This window comes from Eretmochelys imbricata, chromosome 16 (genome assembly GCF_965152235.1).
Source record: "Eretmochelys imbricata isolate rEreImb1 chromosome 16, rEreImb1.hap1, whole genome shotgun sequence".
In the NCBI taxonomy this organism is placed as follows: domain Eukaryota; kingdom Metazoa; phylum Chordata; order Testudines; family Cheloniidae; genus Eretmochelys; species Eretmochelys imbricata.
The window spans coordinates 4,192,062-4,213,829 of NC_135587.1; the positions used below are offsets into that span (position 1 = coordinate 4,192,062).

The 21,768-nt window shown below is 46.3% G+C and overlaps 1 protein-coding gene across 3 annotated transcripts in view; it reads left to right on the forward strand.

The window, feature by feature from the left end:
* RABL6 (RAB, member RAS oncogene family like 6) overlaps positions 1-21,768 on the forward strand; it is a 106,476-nt gene that overhangs the window by 71,009 nt on the left and 13,699 nt on the right. For all 3 annotated transcript variants that reach the window (XM_077835672.1, XM_077835673.1, XM_077835671.1), the window contains exons 9-12: positions 2,323-2,687; positions 5,614-5,770; positions 16,490-16,702; positions 18,285-18,642. In XM_077835672.1, coding sequence (XP_077691798.1) covers positions 2,323-2,687; positions 5,614-5,770; positions 16,490-16,702; positions 18,285-18,642 — 1,093 coding nt within the window. The remainder of the gene's footprint in view (positions 1-2,322; positions 2,688-5,613; positions 5,771-16,489; positions 16,703-18,284; positions 18,643-21,768) is intronic.

Below are 21,768 nucleotides of genomic sequence, written 5' to 3' on the forward strand. Positions count from 1 at the left end.
TTGCATCTTTCAGCTTTACTTCATATGGCTGCTCTATCTTATTCTGAGACCATTTCATAGTTTAGCAGGGGCTATTGCCATTTAAAATCTTTCTGTTAATATAAGAACATAAGAGTGGCCACACTGAGTCAGACCAAAGGTCCATCTAGCCCAGTGTCCTGTCTTCCGACACTGGCCAATGCCAGGTGCCCCAGAGGGAATGAACAGAACAGGTAATCATAGAGTGATACGTCCCCTGTAGCCCATTCCCACATAGTGTCCTTTGATGTATGTCTGAACTAAAGGAGTCAATAATCATCCTGACTGTAGAGCAGAACTACGTCAAAGAATTGGCATTTGCTTTGCTCTTCTCTAAGGGTGTAAAGCTGCAGCCTTTCTGATGGTAAGAGCCTTAGAGCTCTGCGACATGAGACCCAATCTGGACAGCAGTTTCTTTAGGATTTCCGCTCCTCAGTGCTGAGGGGGAGGAGGGGACTGCATTGTATCTGGTGCCTTATTGAGGGGGGGAATTCCAGCAACCCTCAGTGGGAGTGCCCGGTGCTGGCTCTTATCCTTTAGGTGAATATTCAGGTGTCCCCTCCCAGGCTCACTTTGTGCCCTGTACAAATATGGGGGGGCTGGGGGCTGGTATTCCATTGTTATAGAGCAGTGTTTCCCAGCTGGTGTGCTGGCAGGCCCCAACAAGTGTGATGCGGCATGTTTTGAAAAACTACATGTGGAGTGGGGGAGGGGGAAGGAAGCGGGGAATCTGCCTTCTCATTGGCCATCTGCCTCACTGCCCCGCCTCCTCCAATGGCAGAGCAACCAATCTCAATCTCCCTCTCCTCCCCACTCCTCTCCTGTGAGCAATTGGTTGGCTCCTCTGCCCCTCCTTCCTGCATCTGCCAGGCACGGGGTGGGGGAAGAGCCTGGAAGAGAAGCAGGACCTTGCTGCGGTCCCCCAGGGTTGGGAGAAGCAGAGGTGAGGTGGGGGGAACTGAACTGGTGGCTAGGGGGCTGTGTGTGAGGTGGGGGAGCTGGGGAGGCAGAACTGGGGGTGTGGGGCAGAATTGGGGTGAGGCGGGGGCTGGACTAGGGAAGGGTGAGTACAGAACTGATGGGGGCTGGAGAACTGATTTGGATACTAGAGGCACGGGATTGATTTGGAAGTTGAGGAGCAGGGTTCATTGCTGGGCAGGGGATGGGCAGATGTGGGGGTGAGACCTCCTGCAACAGGGGCCAGAATCCTTGTACCCAATACATGTGGGAGCATGGGCAGCACTAACACTCTCTCTGGGGAGTGGCTGGGGCAGTTCACCAATCGTTAGACTGAAAAAACAGTATCCTCTCTTTGGCCCTTATTTACGGTCTCCAGATGTGTTGGGTTCTGACTCATTTATTTTTTGATCTCTTGAGTTTGGCAATACTGTGAGTGGGACTTAATTATATTGTATTTAAAAACAGCAAAGAAAGTTACACACCCTTGGGAAGACTATTTTGGGAATGAGAAGAAATGACTAATTATTAATTGCTTGTCATCCCAAAATAATATTCTCAAGTGCATGTCACTTTCTCCACTGAGCATGCTTTTGTCCGGAGTTCTTATATTTAGCTTTAATGTTAGTTTCCACTGTTGACAATTCTGGCACAAAAGACAGATTGCGATCTAACCTTAGCTGTCATGGCGGTTTTGATTTTAACCCTGCTAGCCTTGTTCTGAATTGCTCATCTGAAAATAATATGGTGGTGTGCCTTCAATAATTAAGGTTTCAGAGTAGCAGCCGTGTTAGTCTGGATTCGCAAAAAGAACAGGAGGACTTGTGGCATCTTAGAGAATAACCAATTTATTTGAGCATAAGCTTTCATGAGCTACAATTCACTTCATCGGATGCCTTCAATAATTAAGTTATCAAGGAGTGCTGCAGCAGAGAAAAGGTTAGGAACCACTGTCTGAGGGTGACTTGACTGCTGGAGTTGCTGTACGGGGCTTCCTCCTGGAGACTCATGCCAGAGAGCTTACTGTGCGAACATGGAATGAGGTAGATTCTAACCCTTTGCGTATCTTGGTGCCTTCCATCCAAGGAGCTCACTGCACTTTCTCAAACACTGATTAACCTTTGGTCCTCATTGTGTGCTAGGTTTCCATTTGGGGTGAGTTAGGCGCAGAGAGGTGAAGTGACTTGTCTAAGGTTGCCCAGGAAGTCGTTGGCAGCACTGGGCCTGGAACCGTGCTCTCCTGGCTCCTAGCCATGGGCTGCAGCCAGAGAAGCAGTGTCGTTAATGAGAAGCTCCGTGGATTGTGCTGTTCCAGTCCTTATGTCTGCACTCCATTCTTTTCTGCAGCTTTCTTGAAATGATGGAAGCCCGAAGTCGAGGACACGCGTCCCCAATGGCGACTAATGGACAGAGCCCTTCCTCTGGCTCCCAGTCGCCCATAGTACCTCCCAGCTGCACGTCAACAGACAGTTCCAGTCCGGGTACCCCCCAGCCACCACAACCTCAGCAGCCGCCTGCCAATGCAACAACGTCCCCTGAGCCTCCATCATCCTTGTCACCAGTGCCTCCCCTAGAGGCTCAGCTACCGCAAACATCATCCCCAGCTACAACCTCCCCAGCAATGCCTGTTGCAGTCCCACTGCAAAAGCGCGGCATTATCTCCCGCCTCTTTGGAACTTCTCCGGCCCCAGAGACGTCTCCTCCCCAGCCAGGTAGGTGCTGATGCAGAGAGAACCTGGATTTTTCTGTCTGGTAGTGGGTGCATGGTCATGCTTACAATATTGCACATCCCCACTGTCCCTGTTTCTTTGCTGTAGCCCTTCTGCTCCCTGTTGGAGGCAGAGCCGCAGCCCTCCTGTCTGAGCAGCGCGAGGCTAATATCTGTTCAGTACAAATCCAAAGAGTGTAGAGCAGTTGCTTCGTTCTTTTCTTCCAGCTGCCTTGCTTGATTCGCCATGTACCTCCAGCAGGGCTCGTGCTAGCCGCGGAAAGGGACTCCCATCAGCAGCAGGATGATGGCTGTGATGTTGAACTTCGAGGCTGGGAGGGGTTCGATATAGAGCGCTCCTGGGGAAAGTAATAAACTGTCAGCTTCTGAGTAGGAGTGTGTCCTTCCCCACTGCTGGGCCTGTGCCACTCACATAAAAATCAAAAGGGTAATAGAAACCCATGCAGCTGATGCCTGTATGTAGGTGTGTCAGCTGCAAAGCACACTTGCATGTTAACAAAGAGCAGTCTACTGTTTGTATTTAAGGAACATAATCATTCAGCCAGAAATCTGAAGTGATCACACAACTGCAGCACTGTGCTGGATCTGCAGTAGATTTCTCTCTGGGGAAATATGCATCAGCACAGCTGGCAGGAGGAGGAGAGTGGCCCATGGTTACATCTTATTGTTAGTAAACAGCAGAGCAAAGTAATGCCAAGGTCATGGAGAACGAGTATCAGACCGTCCCAGTGCAGAGACATCCAGGGCTGTTCATTGAATCAGAGAATCATAGACTTTAAGGTCAGAAGGGACCATTATGATCATCTAGTCTGACCTCCTGCACAATGCAGGCCACAGAATCTCACTCACCCACTCCTGTAACAAACCCCTGACCTATGTCTGAGCTACTGAAGTCTTCAAATAGTGGTTTAAAGACTTCAAGGTGCAGAGAATCCTCCAGCAAGTGACCCCATGCCCCACATTGCAGAGGAAGGCAAAAAACCTCCAGGGCTTCTTCCAGTCTGCCCTGGAGGAAAATTTCTTTCCGACCCCAAATGTGGCGATCAGCTAAACCCTGAGCATGTGGGCAAGTCTCACCAGCCAGACACCCAGGAAAGAATTCTCTGTGGCAACTCAGATCCCACCCTATCTAGTGTCCCACCATAGGCAATTGATCATATTTACCGTTAATAGTCAAAGATCAATTAATTGCCAAAATTAGGCTATCCCATCGTATCCCCTCCATAAACTTATCAAGCTTAGTGTTGAAGCCAGTTATGTCTTTTATCTCCACTGCTCCCCTTGGAAGGCTATTCCAGAACTTCACTCCTCTGAAGGTTAGAAACCTTCGTCTAATTTTAAGTCTAAACTTCCTGATGACCAGTTTATATCTATTTGTTCTTTGCTTTCATTTCTACTGAGCTAGACCTTAATTTGCCCATTACATTCACTTTACCTACAAAGCTGACTGGAGCTGCCACTGCCTAGTGATTATTAGCATGACAGGGGTTTGAGTCACCCTTTGCTAAATAACCTCCTCCTTCAAACTGTCACTTTAAGGAGTTCATAAAGCTATCAAGACACCCACAGAAAGGGGGAGGCGCTCAAAATGCACACTCAAGTTCAGTTTTAATTCTGTACATGTCTTATCTCCTGGATCTATTATCAGTTGTGACAAAACCCACCAATTGCAATTTTATAACTCTTCTTACCTGTGCCGGTTCCCTGGAAGCAGGAAATAGGGAGAAAGGAGGAAAGTTGGAAACTCCTGATCTGCAGGTCTTTTTATGCTTTGCCCAAAGAAACAAAAAAGTGAAAATGCAAATGAACAGCAAGATGTGGCCAGTCTCCTTCACAATTTACACTGGAAATGAAATCACATAGAACTGAATGCAGAGAGGCAATGGGTTCACTAAGAAAAATGGACACAGTCCAACCCCAGTGTTATAACCTTTTTATCCATTGTTTTGTCAGAGTAACTTTCAGAAAGCCAGTGTGTTTTTATAAGATCTGCAAAAGAAAGTTTGAGCTACACATACATGTTCTGCAGCAGTAACGTTTTTTTTAAGTTATTCCCTGATGTCAGTGATGCTGTTACCCAAGCAAGGAAGTGAACAAAAAGCCACGTTAGGCTCTGCTCCTTTAGGAAAACTTGCACTAGGGCAATCAGGAAAAGTCATTGTTCATCTTGAAGGATGCTGCAAACAAAAGTGCAAATAGTCACACTTTTCATATCTGTTTGAGAACTACTTTTCTTTGTGTTAAGAATCTGGGATGAAGATTAACCTAGGAGAAGAGTAAAGATTGCTCCACAAATAAGACCTATTAAAGTAACTCTTATTTTACGTAACACCTAGGGGCATTGATCTGTTGGAGGCCTCTTGCTAGGTAGCTTACAAAGATAGAGTAAGTGACAGTCCTTGCCCCGAAAGGTTTACAATTTAAATGACAAAATCATGTGTGCAAAAAAGCCGGGTGAAAGGCAAGGGAACAGTAACCGGGAGTTTTAACATGGACTAGCTTTGTGCACAGTTCATAGGTGTAAAAAGCCAGTCCTGGCTGTAATCACAACCCCTGTTATCAGCTGGCAGCACTCTGTAGGTTATAGTGGCATAGGTGAGTTTTAAGGAGGAAAAGATAAGTTGAGCTTGGTACATGCTAAACCGGCAGTAGCCAAAAGCCCGCTCATGGCTACCTTCATGCGAAGCAGTGGTTTGATCTGAATGGCCTGTTGCATTCCTTCTGCTACACAGCAAATGTCGAAGACTGTTGTGGTGTTAGCTACACGTCTGCACACAGAAGTGACCCTCCGCATGCTAGAGAAGCATGGGTTGGAGATGCTTAGAGGAGTAAATTCTCTGCCACATCAGCTGCGCCAGTTGTGCCAAACTGTTCTGTTGTGTGTTACCTGATCACTGTTCCATCTACAGATGCTGCTACTACTCCCCCCAGTGAAGTCCCTGCAAAAGTGCAGAGTGTGGAGGACTTTATTCCCGATGACAGCCTGGACCGCAGCTTTCTGGAAGATCCAATCCCTCAGAGAGACAAGGGGATAACTAGGACTAAGGACCCCAGTGAAAGCGACAGGTAAGGAGGACAGGAACTGGGGGTGGGGGAAGAGGAGTGGGATAGAAATAGCACTCGGAAGTGCAGTCTGCGTGACTGAGGGATCATGTGTGACTCCTCAGCATTCTCTAGGGCCTTATGGTCTTAATACACACACAGTATGCTACGCAGAGTGCAAACCCCAAAAGAGTGTGTATGTATCCCAGTAAGGTAACCTCACCTCAGACACTTTCTCTTCCTTTCCTGAACACCCAAGAAATCAAATGGCTTGCAGTATGCCCTGCTAGCAACACCTATCCCTGTTAAATTGGAGAGGCTGCCAACTCGAGCACGTCTGCTAGCCGTAATTATAGTATCGCTCACAGGAAGAGAGGTTGGGTCTCTCTCCCATTAGCCAGGTCCCAAAACCGCTTAGAACCACTACCTTGAACTCCACTCAGGAATTTACTGTCATCCAGAGCCAATGAAGGAAGCAGTGGTTGAGAGTGAATTATATACTTTCCAAATCCCATCCCCCCCTGCACTTCTCCCTGATTGCTTTCTAGCCTCTTCTACTATTGGCCTCTGTGTTAGCTCTCGATATTAAACGGGTGCTGCTCTTCTGTAAATTGCCCTGGCAGCAGATGCTTGAAGAATCCCATTTACTGCATTGGCAGGATGAGTTTGTCATTGCCAAGCATTGTTCTTCCTGACACCCTTCGAATGCCAGAAAGCTGCGTTGCAGCCTAATTTTGTTTCTGGCTTTGATCGTGCTCCAAAACTGAAAGGCTGTGTCACTGTGTGACTTTACCCGAGAGTCTCACTTGGAAGCGTCTGTTACAAATAGAGTTGTCGATTAAGCGCAGTTAACTCATGCAGTTAATTCAAACAGAGTCATTGTGATTAATTGCAGCTTTAATCGCACTGTTAAACAAAAGAATACCAATTGAAATTTATTAAATATTTTGGATGTTTTCTATATTTTCATATATATTGATTTTAATTACAACATAGAATACAAAGTATACACTGCTCACTTTATATTTTTATTACAAATGTTTGCACTATAAAAATGATAAAAGAAATAGTATTTCAGTTCATCTCATGTAAGTACTGTAGTGCATTCTTTATCATGAAAGTGCAACATAACTGCACTCTAAAACAGTGTAAAACTTTAGAGCCGACAAGTCCACTCAGTCTTACTTCTTGTTCAGCAAATCACTCAAACAAGTTTGTTTACATTTATAGGAGATGGTGCTGCCTGCTTCTTTTTTAAAATGTCACCTGAAAGTCAGAACAGGCATTCACATGGCACTTTTGTAGCTGGCATTGCAAGGTACTTATGTGCCAGATATGTCAAACATTCGTATGCCCCTTCATGCTTCAGCCGCCATTCCAGAGGACATGCTTCCATGTCTATAGTAGAGACCATGCAGTGGTATTGCTGTAAGATCTCCCATGTAGCCGCTTTATGCTGATGAGAGCTCTCCCGTCGACATAATTAAATGATCCCCAACGAGCAATGGTAGCTATGTTGGTGGGAGAGCATCTCCTACCGACATTGCGCTGTCCACACCAGCGCTTCTGTTGGTGTAACTTACGTCGGTCAGGAGGGCGTGTTTTTCACATACGTTCTTCAAGTGTTTGCTTAAGTAGGTGGGTGCGTGCCAAGTGCACAGTCATCGGAAGGTTTTTCCCCTAGCAGTACCCATCGTGTCGGCCTGGGTGCACCCTGGAATCGCGCCTTCAAGTCGCTGCATATAGGTCCCTGCTGACCCTCTGCCTCCCCAGTTCCTTCTTACCGCCAGTAATGGTTGTTGGAGCTGAGTGTCTCTCTCGCTTCAGCAAGCGTTTCCTCTAGTTATTTTTGTATCTTCAATCTGTAAATATTTAAATAGTTAGTATTAGTTGTAGTTAGTTAGTAGCTAGTTAGTGTTTGCGGGTCCCCCAAACACAGTTCGTTCCCCTCTTCGGGTTTTGGGCATGCCTTGATCCCTAGGGTTTAAACCGTGCGGGACCTGCAACAAGCCCATGCCAAAGGGCGATCTCCACGACTCCTGTCTAAAGTGCCTGGGGGAAGCACATCAAACAGTTTTGTTGCAGGATCTGCAAAGGGTTCTGCCCTAGAACTAAAAAGGGAAGGAACTTCAGGCTCAAGCAGCTCCTCATGGAGGCAGTTCTTCATCCCCAACTGGCTCCAGGCCAGCAGGACACGGCACCCAGCACCTCCATGCAGAACATGCCGGCCTCCATTAGAGAAGCTATGGGAATGGGGAAGGACTCTATGCATAGAAACCCTCGGCACCATCACTCCACAGCGCCAAAGTCCATGACAGCAACACGGCACTGCTCGCACTCACCAGCGGCACAAGAACAATAGAGGGCACTTCTCCATGGTGAGAGGTGATGTGTGGTGGGGGTGGGACTGAGGGGTTCAGATTGTGGGAGGAGGCTCAGGGCTGGGGCAGAGGGTTGGGGTGTGTGGGGGGGTGAGGGCTCTGGCTGCGGGTCTGGGCTGGGGATGAGGGATTTGGGGTGCAGGCTGCCCCAGGACTGTGGTGGGGAGAGAGGTCTCCCCCCAGCCCCCTCTCACCACAGCAGCCCCGGACCTGCTGTGGTGGGGAGAGGCACCTCTCCCCCAGTAGCCTCTGCTCAAGAGGAAGACTTGGGTTCTTCTGGGATTAATATTAAGCAGAAAATTTCACAGCTGAATAACAGACTACGGGCCAAATTCAGCATTTAGTCACACCATGGATATTAATGGAGTTACACTGGATTTACACCAGTGCAATGGACAGCAAGATTTCACTCCCTCGGTAAGAAAACTGTTAAAATTTTCAGCAGCTGTAAGAAGTGTCCATACCCATAATACCATTTTGACACTGGTAAACAACATGAGAGATGTGCTGATGTGCTGGGGGAAGTATTCACAGCAAAGGCAAAACTGTACACGACTCTCCTGGATCTAAGTTTTGTTGCAAACCTCAAGCTCAGGCCAGCTTTGCTGAAAGGGTTTGTTGTGACCCTTTTGTGTGAACCTGGGGCTGCTTGATGGGCTCCGTGAGGAAACGGTCCTTTCAAAACTCAGTGAAACAGGAACAGTAGGAACTCTGGCTTCAGCTGGGCTTTGATTTGAGTTAGAGAGAGTGAAGGGCTGGAATGCAAAATACAAACTCGGCCCCCGCCCTAGAGCCGCAGCGGCTGGGAAAGGTACCTCTCCTGCAGCCCCAGTCCCGAAGCCGCCACGGCAGGTCAGGGCTGCGGGAGAGGTGCCTCTCCCCGCCGCAGCCCTCGAAAGGCTGCTGCATGGCTTAGAGGGAACTTAGCTCAGGACGCAAGGCCTCTGGTCCCAAACAGAAGTCTTGTTCCATATCAGCATCAGAGAGTTGAAGGTGGTTCGCTTAGCCTCTCAAACCTTACACATCTGCCCTCCAGGTAGGATTGGATCAGTCATGACGGACAGTACAACAGCGATATTTTATATAAAACAGACAAGGTGGAGCATGCTCCTCCCCTCTGTGCCAGGAAGCCTTCAAGCTGGCGGACCATCTCAGCAGATCATTCCATGGCCACGAGTGGTCCATTTGCTCGGACATCATGAACAGCATCTTCCAACAGTGGGGAATTCCCCAGGTGGACCTGTTCACAAAGAAAACAAACAGGAAGTATCAGTAGTTTTGCACCTTCCTGAATCACAGCCTGGGCTCAACCACAGATGTTTCCTCTCCCTGGGAAGGACCATCTGTTCTATGCGTTTCCCACCCTTTCCGCTCATTCACGAGGCCCTGCTCAAGATCAGAAGGGACAGGGCGTCTGTAATTCTAATAGCACCTGCCTGGCCCCGCCAACACTGGTACGCATCACTCCTGGAACTGTCAGTAGCCACTCCGATCACCCAAGACCATGGTCACCTCCAGCACCTCAACCTTGAATCTCTCCACTTCACAGCATGGAAGCTTCATGACTAAACCCCATGTCAGAGATGTCCTCCTCAGCAGCCAAAAGCCGTCCACTAGAGCTACTTGCTTAGCTAAGTGGAAGAGATTTTCGATCTGGGCAACACAAAGGGGCACGTCTCCAACTCAAGCATCAGTACCCTTCATCTTAGACTATCTACTGCACTGGATGCAGTCAGATCTGGTGGTGTCATCTGTAAAGGTTCACCTAGCAGCCATGTTGGCATTCCACCCAGGGGTGGATAGTCGATTGGTCTTTGCTAGCCTGATGGTAAGTCATTTTCTCAAGGGCCTGGACAGGGTATACTCTCCTGTCTGCCATCCGATACCAACATGGGATCTTAACCTGGTGCTCTCCAGGTTAATGGGACCTCCCTTCGAGCCCTTAGCAACATACTCAGTCCTCTACCTCTTGTGGAAAGTAGCATTTCTGGTGGCAATAACTTCAGCCAGGAGGGTGTCTGGGATCAAAGCCTTGACATCTGAACCTCCATACAGGGTCTTTTATAAGGACATGGTCCAGTTGCGGCCTCAGCCAGCCTTCTTGCCAAAGGTGGTATCTCAATTTTACACAAGTCAGGACATCTTCCTCCCAGTGTTTTGCCCTAAGCCACATGCTAACAGCAGGGAACAAAGACTCCATTCCCTGGATGTGAGGCAGGCTCTGGCCTTCTATATTGAAAGGACAAACCCATTCTGGAAGTCTAACCATCTATTCGCGATAGCAGACAGGATGAAGGGCTTCCCAGTATCGTCCCAAAGAATTTCGCTGTGGATTATGTCCTACATTCGGACTTGTTATGACCTGGCAAAAGTACCAGCCCCAACGCTAACAGCGCATTCTACAAGGGTGCAGGCCTCCTTGGCCACATTCCTGGCACAAGTCCCTATACAGGAGATTTGCAGGGCAGTGACCTGGTTGTCGAGCCACACGATCACTTCGCATTATGCCATCATCCAGCATGCCAGGGATGATGCAGTTTTCGGCAGAGCGGTGCTTCAGTCAGTGAACCCTGACCTATGAGCTCTGATCCCTCCTCCAGTGGTCTGCTTGGGAGTCACCTACTTGGGATTGACATGAGCAAGCACTAGAAGAATCAAAAACGGTTACCTAGCTTCTCATACCTATTTTTCTTAGAGATATGTTGCTCATGTCCATTCCAAGGCCCATCCACCTTCCCCTCTAATGGTGCCTCCGGCAAGAAGGAACTGAAGAGGCAGCAGGGCCCTATATGCAGCGCCTTGAAGGCGTGATTTCAGGGGCCGCCCTGGCTGACTTGACAGGTACCGCTAGGGGAAAAACCTTCCGGTGACTGTGCACGCAGCATGCATACGCCTACTTGGAATGGACATGAGCAACACATCTCAAAGAACAACAGTTATGAGAAGGTAGGTAACCATTTTTTTACTGACAAAAGTGCTAATGTAGGCATAACCTTTAGATTCCCATCCTAGATACAGTGGAGTAGGATTTCTTGTAATTGAGCCCTTCATGAGACTTACTAGTGTGGTGACTTCATTCAGAAGAACACTTTTGCTTTGCCTTGACATGTTTTCTTTCTGTGCTATAGAATCATGTCATAGAATCATAGAGTGTCATGGTTGGAAGGGACCTCAGGAGGTCATCTAGTCCAACCCCCTGCTCAAAAGCAGGACCCAATCCCCAATTAAATCATCCCAGCCAGGGCTTTGTCAAGCCTGACCTTAAAAACTTTTAAGGAAGGAGATTCCACCACCTCCCTAGGCAACGCATTCCAGTGTTTCACCACCCTCCTAGTGAAAAAGTTTTTCCTAATATCCAACCTAAACCTCCCCCACTGCAACTTGAGACCATTACTCCTTGTCCTGTCCTCTTCCACCACTGAGAATAGTCTAGAACCATCCTCTCTGGAACCACCTCTCAGGTAGTTGAAAGCAGCTGTCAAATCCCCCCTCATTCTTCTCTTCTGCAGACTAAACAATCCCAGTTCCCTCAGCCTCTCCTCAGAAGTCATGTGTTCCAGACCCCTAATCATTTTTGTTGCCCTTCGCTGGACTCTTTCCAATTTATCCACATCCTTCTTGTAGTGTGGGGCCCAAAACTGGACACAGTACTCCAGATGAGGCCTCACCAATGTCGAATAGAGGGGAACGATCACGTCCCTCGATCTGCTCGCTATGCCCCTACTTATACATCCCAAAATGCCATTGGCCTTCTTGGCAACAAGGGCACACTGCTGACTCATAGCCAGCTTCTTGTCCCCTGTAACCCCTAGGTCCTTTTCTGCAGAACTGCTGCCTAGCCATTCGGTCCCTAGTCTGTAGCTGTGCATTGGGTTCTTCCGTCCTAAGTGCAGTACCCTGCACTTATCCTTATTGAACCTCATCAGATTTCTTTTGGCCCAATCCTACAATTTGTCTAGGTCCCTCTGTATCCTATCCCTGCCCTCCAGCGTATCTACCACTCCTCCCAGTTTAGTATCATCTGCAAATTTGCTGAGAGTGCAATCCACACATCCTCCAGATCATTTATGAAGATATTGAACAAAACTGGCCCCAGGACCGACCCCTGGGACACTCCACTTGACACCGGCTGCCAACTAGACATGGAGCCATTGATCACTACCGTTGAGCCTGACAATCTAGCCAACTTTCTACCCACCTCATAGTGCATTCATCCAGCTCATACTTCTTTAACTTGCTGACAAGAATACTGTGGGAGACAGTGTCAAAAGCTTTGCTAAAGTCAAACAATACATCCACTGCTTTCCCTTCATCCACAGAACCAGTAATCTCATCATAGAAGGCGATTAGATTAGTCAGGCATGACCTTCCCTTGGTGAATCCATGCTGACTGTTCCCGATCACTTTCCTCTCATGTAAGTGCTTCAGGACGGATTCCTTGAGGACCTGCTCCATGAACTGAAGAGGCAGCAGCAACATCAAACTGGCATTAGGATGCTACATGGTTTTTGCTATATCAGGGATTCTCAAATGATTTCAGTGTTGACCATGTTATGCTTTGTGGACCCCTTCCGCCCCCTTGTGATTCCATAATATCCCTTTGGCCACTGCACCAATTACTGACATGGAAAAGTCATATTAGAGCAATATATTTGTGTACTTTAGCAGTCTTGAAATGTGGCCTAGCTGCTGGAAGTGAGCCAGCCCCATGGGAGGACTGGGTTGTTCACAGACCACAAGCTGAGAAAGGCTGAGCTAATGTAAAGCTTACTTTTTAAAGTAAATTGGAATCACATGGCTAACAACCAGCACAAGGACAAGTCTTTGAAGACTTATGGGATTATGTGTCCCAAGTTCCATTTTTGTTGTTGGGTTTTTTAAGGCCTGTTTTCTGTCCTGCAGTGTATAGGGAGAACTCTTGAAATATATGTTCCTTGAGCAGCTCATTGAGACAGTTATATTTCCTATTTCCCAGCCACAGGGCTTGCCTGGCTTATCCTTAGTCTGATGCACTATGCTAAGATGTATTTGAAGGGTATTAAAGAAGCTTATCAGACTCAGAATAGACGTCCCCATTTCTTCTCTGTTCCTGGCCTTGCCGGAAGTAGTTAAGTTACGCTTATGGGTGGGATACAGGATTAGAAAGGTGAGTTCTGTGTGAAGCTGTGGATCTGTTTTCACCACCTCACTAGACTTTTATCTTTACTAACCATCTAGTTATCTTTCTATATCCTTAAATCTGCATCACTCTGAACTTGTCTGTCGTCCCAGTCGTTTTCTTGCCCTCCCCGCTACCCCCCACATACACCTCCATGGACAGCTGTTTCAGTAGTGTCACCCAGCTGTGTTGAGAGTGCAAGTGAGGGGAACTGAGGACAGGGTTTCCTTCACACTGTGGAGCCTCCCCTTGCCCTGGCGCATGCTCATACCACCCCTCTCCCACAGCACAAGTTCCCTCCAGCTTCCTTGCTGAACTAGATTTTAGTTCCTTCCCCTCTGTTTATCTAGCTCCTAAATTAAAGTGGCAGGAGGAGTTTGTTCAGCCTCTCTGTAGGGGAAGGTACATTAGGGAGAGAGCTAAGGCTGCTCCGTTTCTTCTGAACTGAAAGCAGTACACTCAGGATTTGAAATGGAGTTTGCCCTATATGCCACTGAGCCTCAGTATAGGGGGCCTCACCTAGCATGTTCTTTGGCGTCATGTCAGCAGGGTTTACCTTAAATCTCATACTTCTTTGGTGCTGGGTGCCCATATTGGGGACCACAGTAGCGCAGGATTAATGCAGGTTTGGCTGGCTGTTGAGACTGGTGCAGTATGCTTATTTTTGCATTCTTTGCAAGTTTCTTCCAACCCGCGAGTCAGTGCCACAAGGTGATACTAATTTTGCATTGTCGGACCTTGTTTGTATTGCAGCAATGTTTTTCCTGATGTATTTTCACTTCATTGTTTTGCTGTTTAAGCTGCAGCTAGGAGATTTGTGTAGAAGCTAGTGATGGAGGCAGTCAGTCTCTTCACATATATGCTGCATGTGGGGATGAGCCACTTTGTTCACCTGTGCGTGTACATGTTCTTTCTATCCAGACTGAGGACATTTTAAAGATCCGTGCCTAAGTCTAGTGTGTGTGCTGATTGGTGGGAAGATAATTGCACTAACAGCAGGTGATAGCTATAGTTGCATTAATTAAGCTACTGCTGTATATTCAAGACAGTACTATAATCTAGAGAGTGAAGTTTCTAGAGCATGTCACGCCACCAATAGCATTTTAAAATAAAGCCACCTGCAGCATTGTTTCTAAGACATTTAAGGGAAATTCACTCACATTCTTTTTAATCCCCAGAAACCTCTTTTTAACACCCCTCCCTCCCCCCGGTGTCATGTTTTAGCTCGTTTTTGTGGGGTGAGCCTGGGGTGAGGCTGTGCCCTCTTATATGGGAGATCAGGGTTCAGGAGCCAGTTCTCTCTTGTTCATGAGTCTGGTGTGGGCTGTGAGGGCTGCAGTGGCAACCCACTCAGCCTGGGGGGCAGCATGTCCCTAATGCTCAGCAGTCAACACCTCTTTGGTTCATTGTGGCAGCAGCAGTGTTAGGCTCTAGAAGGAGTCCTGGGCAGCCTCCCTCAGCTGGAGCATTGGTGGCTGCAGTGTTTAGAAAGCAGAGGGTCTCTTTAGCACTCCAGAAGGGAGGCAGAGGAATCCCCAAGGGGATTGCATGTAAAACCTGAATGTTGCATGATGATCTAGGCAAATGGTCAGTTGAAATCAACACTTACCGCAGTGTCAAATTTGAAATGAGCTCTCTCCATCATACACACTCAGTTGGTAAAGGTACAAATTCCTGAGAACATCCACTTGAGAATGATAGTCTGTAAAAAAAAAAAAAAAAAAAAAAAAAAAAAAAAAAAAAAATGGCTGGGTGAGTAGATAAGGAATCAACTAAAGTCCTTTGAACGTCATGTTCCTTTAGCAAGCACGTGTGGCAGCTTCCACCATCCACAGCTGGTCAGTGTCCTGCTGGGCATTGGCCGGGGGGGTCAGAGTGATGATAGACACCAACTAGAAAACCAGGTCTGAAGCTTGAGGGACGATTAGTCAGTCATAGAATCATAGACTATCAGGGTTGGAAGGGACCTCAGGAGGTCATCTGGTCCAACCCCCTGCTCAAAGCAGGACCAATCCCCAATTTTTGCCCCAGATCCCTAAATGGCCCCCTCAAGGATTGTACTCACAACCCTGGGTTTAGCAGGCCAATGCTCAAACCACTGAGCTATCCCTCCCACCTGAGGAGGAGTCCCAGCGCCTTCCTTTAACCCTCTGAAGTGTTAACCATCACATGCCATAAATGTTATTTTTTGTATTTGGAAGCTAATGAGATGAGTTTGTGAAATCTTTAACAAGTCATTAAAAGGAAGGTGAATGTTCTATGTGGTTTGGACACCAACATAATACATCCATTTATCAAGAAGCAAATGATCCTCTCTGAATAAAAACTACTTAATAGAGAAAGCAGGCAGGATAAGGGAAGGGGATATAAAGTCTCCTGGGTCTGAATTGTGAAAATAATCTGTATTCCTGACGTGAGCAAATCTTGAGGAAAGCATTAATATGGCAGGTCCTTGGGAAATCAAGCCAAGAATTCCCAGTTTATAATTCTGCCGTGAAACTCCCTATCAAGATGTCTCAGAATCCATAACCCTGTTCAGTCAAGGGAGCCTTAAGGGCTCTTACACTCTAAAATGTGTCCTTAGGTTAATTTAATTTGGGGAATGTTAAGCATTGTTATAGTGTCTGGGTAGCTGCCTGCTTCAGGGAGCACTATAGAATAGAATTAACACAGAGGAGCTAAACGCTGAAGGTATATTCCTGCCACTGTGACAATATGGGATATTTCTGAATCACAGGACATGGGGATTAAGACATGCGATTCCTGTTGGTTTTTATTTAACTCATACCGTGCACAGTGTTCGGGAAATGTTCCTGTAAAGTCCTCGCTGAGGCACAAAGATGTTCTGCAGCTGTGAGGTCTCACCCAAGATCTTGGTTGTACTAACCACTACTTGCTGCCCCACCACACTCCCCATGTTATAATCCAGTGTGGAACTTGGGCTGTGCCAGGCCTTTGGCGCTGGTGATCAGGTACTGCCTGAGCTCTATGGCAGGTCAGGGAGTGCACGGTCAAATAGGACACTGGTATCTTCAGATGACCCGGACTAACCACAGATGGCCCTCCATTAAGGTAGGGAAGAGATCCTAGAACTCAGGTTGCATTAGTCTGGAACACCAGTGCTTCATTTGCATTCTAGAAGTAGGAGTGTATGCATCTGAATGCACCCTGAGGGGTTCTGTTTAACACTTCTGTATCTTACAGTGATGGGGAGGCTCTTGGAGGGAATCCCATGGTAGCTGGTTTCCAAGATGATCTGGATCTAGATGACAAAGTGCCCAGCAAACCCTCATTGGCAACAGAACTTGTACCAAGCAAAAATATTACTTTGTCAAGTGAGGAGGAGGCAGAAATGGAGGATGCTATGGTCACCATCGTGGCTGATGAAGACATTGACATTGACTACAAGACACAATGGTATGAAGGAGTATAGTCTGCTAGCTAAAGTATGAAACTGGGAGTTGGGAGATGTAGGTCTTTTTTCAGTCCTGCCACTGACTCACTGTGGCCTTAACCAGCTCACTTAATCTCACTGAGCCTGTTTCCCTAGCTGTAAAATGGGGTTATCTGTGCCTCACCAACTGAGGCCAACTTTGCAACAGTTCACAAACTACAGATTCTCTGATGGAAGGTGCTATGGAAGTGCATAGTAGTATTACTGATCACCATCCAGTTTATTCAGTTTGGATGAAATTGTAACACAAATGGAGCCAAAGGGCTAACTTGATTTGTCATATCAAGCAATCCTTCCACAGAGTGTGAGCCGCTCTTCATGAGGGAGTGGCCCAGCCTTCTTCCAAAATTTGAACAAGAGGAGCTGGGTAAGCCGTTGAGCACTTTTTCATAGTGGGTGTGGGTGGGTCTCAAGACTCATTGCTTAGGGCACAGACGGCGCTTGTGATGCCCTCTCTGTGCACCAAAACAAGCAGCACTTTGGCATGGGGGAATGGCATTGCTGCTCTTGCTGGAGATTGGAGCCCACAGAATATGGTGTAAATTGCATGGAATAGGAAGTGTGCCGTCATATAAATAATGCAACAGGGCTTTGCCCACAAGCAAGTGCGTTGATCTCAAGTATTTGTGTCCTCAGGGATGTCTGGGCTATCTTTCAGCATTTGGCTTACTGCCAGAAAGATTTCCAGGCTCTGAGTGCTAGTATAAAACCTATAGAGTCTCATCTACACCTAAGCAGTGATGAGAGAAATCCCCTAGAATAGGTTCCGCTAACTGATTAGTTACTATTAGTCACTTTGTTTCACTTGTTCAGTGTGAGAGATAAGGGGAGTAGACATGGAAGAGTACAGGAAAGAGGTGGAGACTCTTGGTTTTCCTCCAACACTCTCACTATCTGAGTGTCATAAGAAAGATAACGCATGTTGTGTTAAGATACCTCCTGTCTCCCGAGGGCTCACAGTTGGTCCTGGTCTCTAAGGTGCCACAAGTCCTCCTTTCCTTCATGCAGGAGAAGGGGTTTGGCATGAGGTCATAGGATGAAAGCCAGGGGTTCCAACTTGCTAAGACTGTGACTGTATAAATCCCGCGCTTTTAATCAACGTTCCTCTATCCCTTCGAGTGCTGCCTCTTTGGGAGGATCTGAATAAGGAAATATTTGTCTATATGAAACTGATTTCTAACAAAATCAACTAGTTATGCTTCCCCCTTTCCATATGATCAGGGAGGCCTCAATTGTAATGGAGAAAAGTATTAGTCAAACATTAACATTCCAGTGTCCCTGGTGGAGTCTGGCAGATTCCAATATCTTCCTTACTCCAGCGGTCTGACCTTCTGAAACAGCCCATTGGGGCAGCTTAATTGTGTGGTGGGCCCACTCCTGATGGATCCAAGGTGGACATTTCCCTCTTTGTTTCCACCACACCTGGCTCCTTGTGACTTAGTGGGCCTGCAGCCCCTGTGCAGCTGGGATATGATGGGAGGGCTCCAAGCTCACCCTTTTGTGGTTGTTAGAGTTGTAGCTGACAACTTGTTACCTTTTTTAAAGGTCTTCCAAAAATTCAGTTAAACCACAAAAGGAAGCAGCTTCCACCAAAGCACCTGACCAGAAGCCTCCAGGCAGCTTACCTCCCCATTCTGGATCTGAGAAACACAGCAGCCCAAAGCTCCCCATCGATCTGCCAGCCACTGGAGCTGCTGCTCCTACAGAGACAGCATCAGTCCAGGCACAAAGGACCATGTCCCAGAACAAGGACTCGGCTTCCAAACTGAAGGGGAGCAAAGAAGAAAAGCCTGAGGAGTCTGACAGTGATCAGGAGGGACCGATAGCCACCCAGATGCTTTCATTTGTGATGGATGACCCGGACTTTGAAAGCGAGGAGTCTGACAGCCAAAGGAAGAAAGTGGTAAATAACATGCATGCGTCACTGCTTTCTAGCTCAGCCTAGAAGCAGCAATGGAGTGATCTTGTCTGATCTCCAAGTATCCCAAGAGCGCCAGCTGCAAGACAAGGGTTAAACCATCTGAAGAGCATTATTGTTCAAACACAGGCCACTAATGTTCTTCTCATTGTTGAAGCCGAATGGTAGCATCTCTCAGTTGTATTTTTAAGTATACAGATTAGGGCTGTCAAGCGATTAAAAAAATTAATCACGATTAATCGCACCATTAAACAATAATAGAATACCATTTATTTAAATATTTTTGGATGTTTTCTACATATTTTCCAATAGATTGATTTCAATTACAACACAGAATACAAAGTGTACAGTGCTTGCTTTATATTTATTTTTGATTGCAAATATTTGCATTGTAAAAAACAAAAGAAAGTGTTTTTCAGTTCACCTAATACAAGTACTGTAGTGCAATCTCTTTATATGAAAGTTGAACTTTACAAATGTAGAATTATGTACAAAAAATAACTGCATTCAAAAATAAAACAATGTAAAATTTTAGTATCTAAAAGTTCACTCAGTCCTACGTCAGCCAATCGCTCAGACAAACAAGTTTGGTTACAATTTTCAGGAGACAATGCTGCCCGTGTCTTGTTTACAATGTCACCTGAAAGTGAGAGTAAGTGTTTGCATGGCACTGTTGTAGCCGGCATCGCAAGATATTTATCATAGAATACCAGGGTTGGAAGGGACCTCAGCAGGTCATCTAGTGCAACCCCCTGCTCAAAGCAGGACCAATCCCCAATTTTTGCCCCAGATCCCTAAATGGCCCCCCTCAAGGATTGAACTCACAACCCTGGATTTAGCAGGCCAATACTCAAACCACTAAGCTATCCCTTTATGTGGCAGATGCGCAAAAGATTCATATGTCCCTTCATGCTTCAACCACCATTCCAGAATATATGCATCCATGCTGATGGCAGGTTCTACTCGATAACAATCCAAAGCAGAGCGGGCCGACGCATGTTCACTTTCATCATCTGAGTCAGATGCCAGCAGCAGAAAGTTTGGTTTTCTTTTTTGGTGGTTCGGGTTCTGTAGTTTCCGCATCGGAGTGTTGCTCTTTTAAGACATCTGAAAGCATGCTCCACACCTCGTCCCTCTCAGATTTTGGAAGGCACTTCAGATACTTAAACCTTGGGTCAAGTGCTGTATCTATCCTTAGAAATCTCATACTGGTGCCTTCTCTGCATTTTGTCAAATCTACAGCAAAAGTGTTCTTAAAATGAACATGTGCTGGGTCATCATCCACGACTGCTAGAACATGAAGTACATGGCAGAATGCACGTGTAAAACAGAGCAGGGGACATAGAATTCTCCCCCAAGGAGTTTAGTCAAAAATTTAATGAATGCATTTTTTTTAACAATCATGATCAGCACAGAAGCATGTCCTCCGGAATGGTGGCCGAAGCATGAAGGGGCATACGAATATTTAGTATATCTGGCACATAAATAACCAGCATTGCAAGGTACAAAAGTGCCATGTGAACGCCTGTTCTCACGTTCAGGTGACATTGTAAATAAGAAGCAGTCAGCAGTATCTCCTGTAAATGTAAACAAACTTGTTTGTCTTAACAACTGGCTGAACAAGAAGTAGGACTGAGCGCATTTGTAGGCTCTGAAGTTTTACATTGTTTTGTTTGAGTGCAGTTATGTAACAAAAAAAACTACATTTGTAAGTTATACTTTCATGATAAAGAGATTGCACTACAGTACTTGTATGAGGTGAACTGAAAAATACTATTTTTGTGTATCATTTTTACAGTGCAAATATTTGTAATAAAAATTATAATGTAAAGTGAGCAGTGTACACTTTGTATTCTTTGTTGTAATAGAAATCAATATATCTGAAAATGTAGAAAAACATCCAAAAATATTTAATAAATTTAAATTGGTATTCTGTTGTTTAACAGTGTGACTAATGGCGATTAATTTTTTTTATCACAGTTAATTTTTTTGAATTAATTGTGTGAGTTAACTGCAATTAATCGACAGCCCTAATACAGATTATTCTCAGTAACTGTAGATAAACTCTGAGCTCAAGCAGCCACATGGAAAGTATGAAACCCAAATGCTGAGGATTTTTTATCTGGATCTTCGTGTACTAAAGGTTGGGGGAGGGGGGGAGAATGGGGAAAGAGGAGGGAGGGAGAGTGAATGTGTGCACATAGTTCCCTGTTTTCAACACAAGAATCGAAAAACCATGGTGAAGTTGTGTTGAATCCTTCCTTTGCTTGGCAAAGTCTATTGAAGCCCCAAATGCCATTATAGACGAGCAATCCAACATACAGCTGAAGTTGGAGTATCCATAGCATATCCACGACATTCCCAAGATAGGTTGCAGCTGCTCAACTTTAACATAGATGCAACCTGCAAAAGACTGCTCAGATCAGAGAGGACCTGGCATCTCCCCTGGGCCTTCCTTCATATTAAAGATGAGAGAAGTCAGTGAATTCTTAGAGATCCTAGCAGTTCCCTGTTGTGGCCTTTACATGAGCAAACTCTGGATGTCCCTGCCTTAGATAGTCCACAGTTAGAACCATTAGGCTCATCTGTACAGAAACTAGCCATGATTGACTGTGTAAAGAAGCCCCTATGCTTGCAGACAAAGTACTGTATACTGAGCCAGTAACTGTAGAGGGCTCCTGTAGAGTTGGTTTGATGTCACATCATGATTGTGTGGGGAGAGTCACTATCCTAGTGTATGCATCCGATGAAGTGAGCTGTAGCTCACGAAAGCTTATGCTCAAATAAATTGGTTCGTCTCTAAGGTGCCACAAGTCCTCCTTTTCTTTTTGCGAATACAGACTAACACAGCTGTTACTCTGAAACCTGTCCTAGTTTGTCCATGACGTTGGCCATGTGTCATACTGGCCTCATTCAGTAACACTCTGTTCTCTTAGTGTGGCCAATGCTCACCGTTCCAAGTATTTCACTGTAAAAACAGTGGCTTTCTGAGCAAGGTTATGACTTCTTGTACCTGATTAGACAGCAGGATTTGCTGGGAAGCGCCGCATTGTAGTGGTGTCAGGGAGATACCCCTCCATAGAAGAACGCTTCTTCAGTGCACAATGTGTT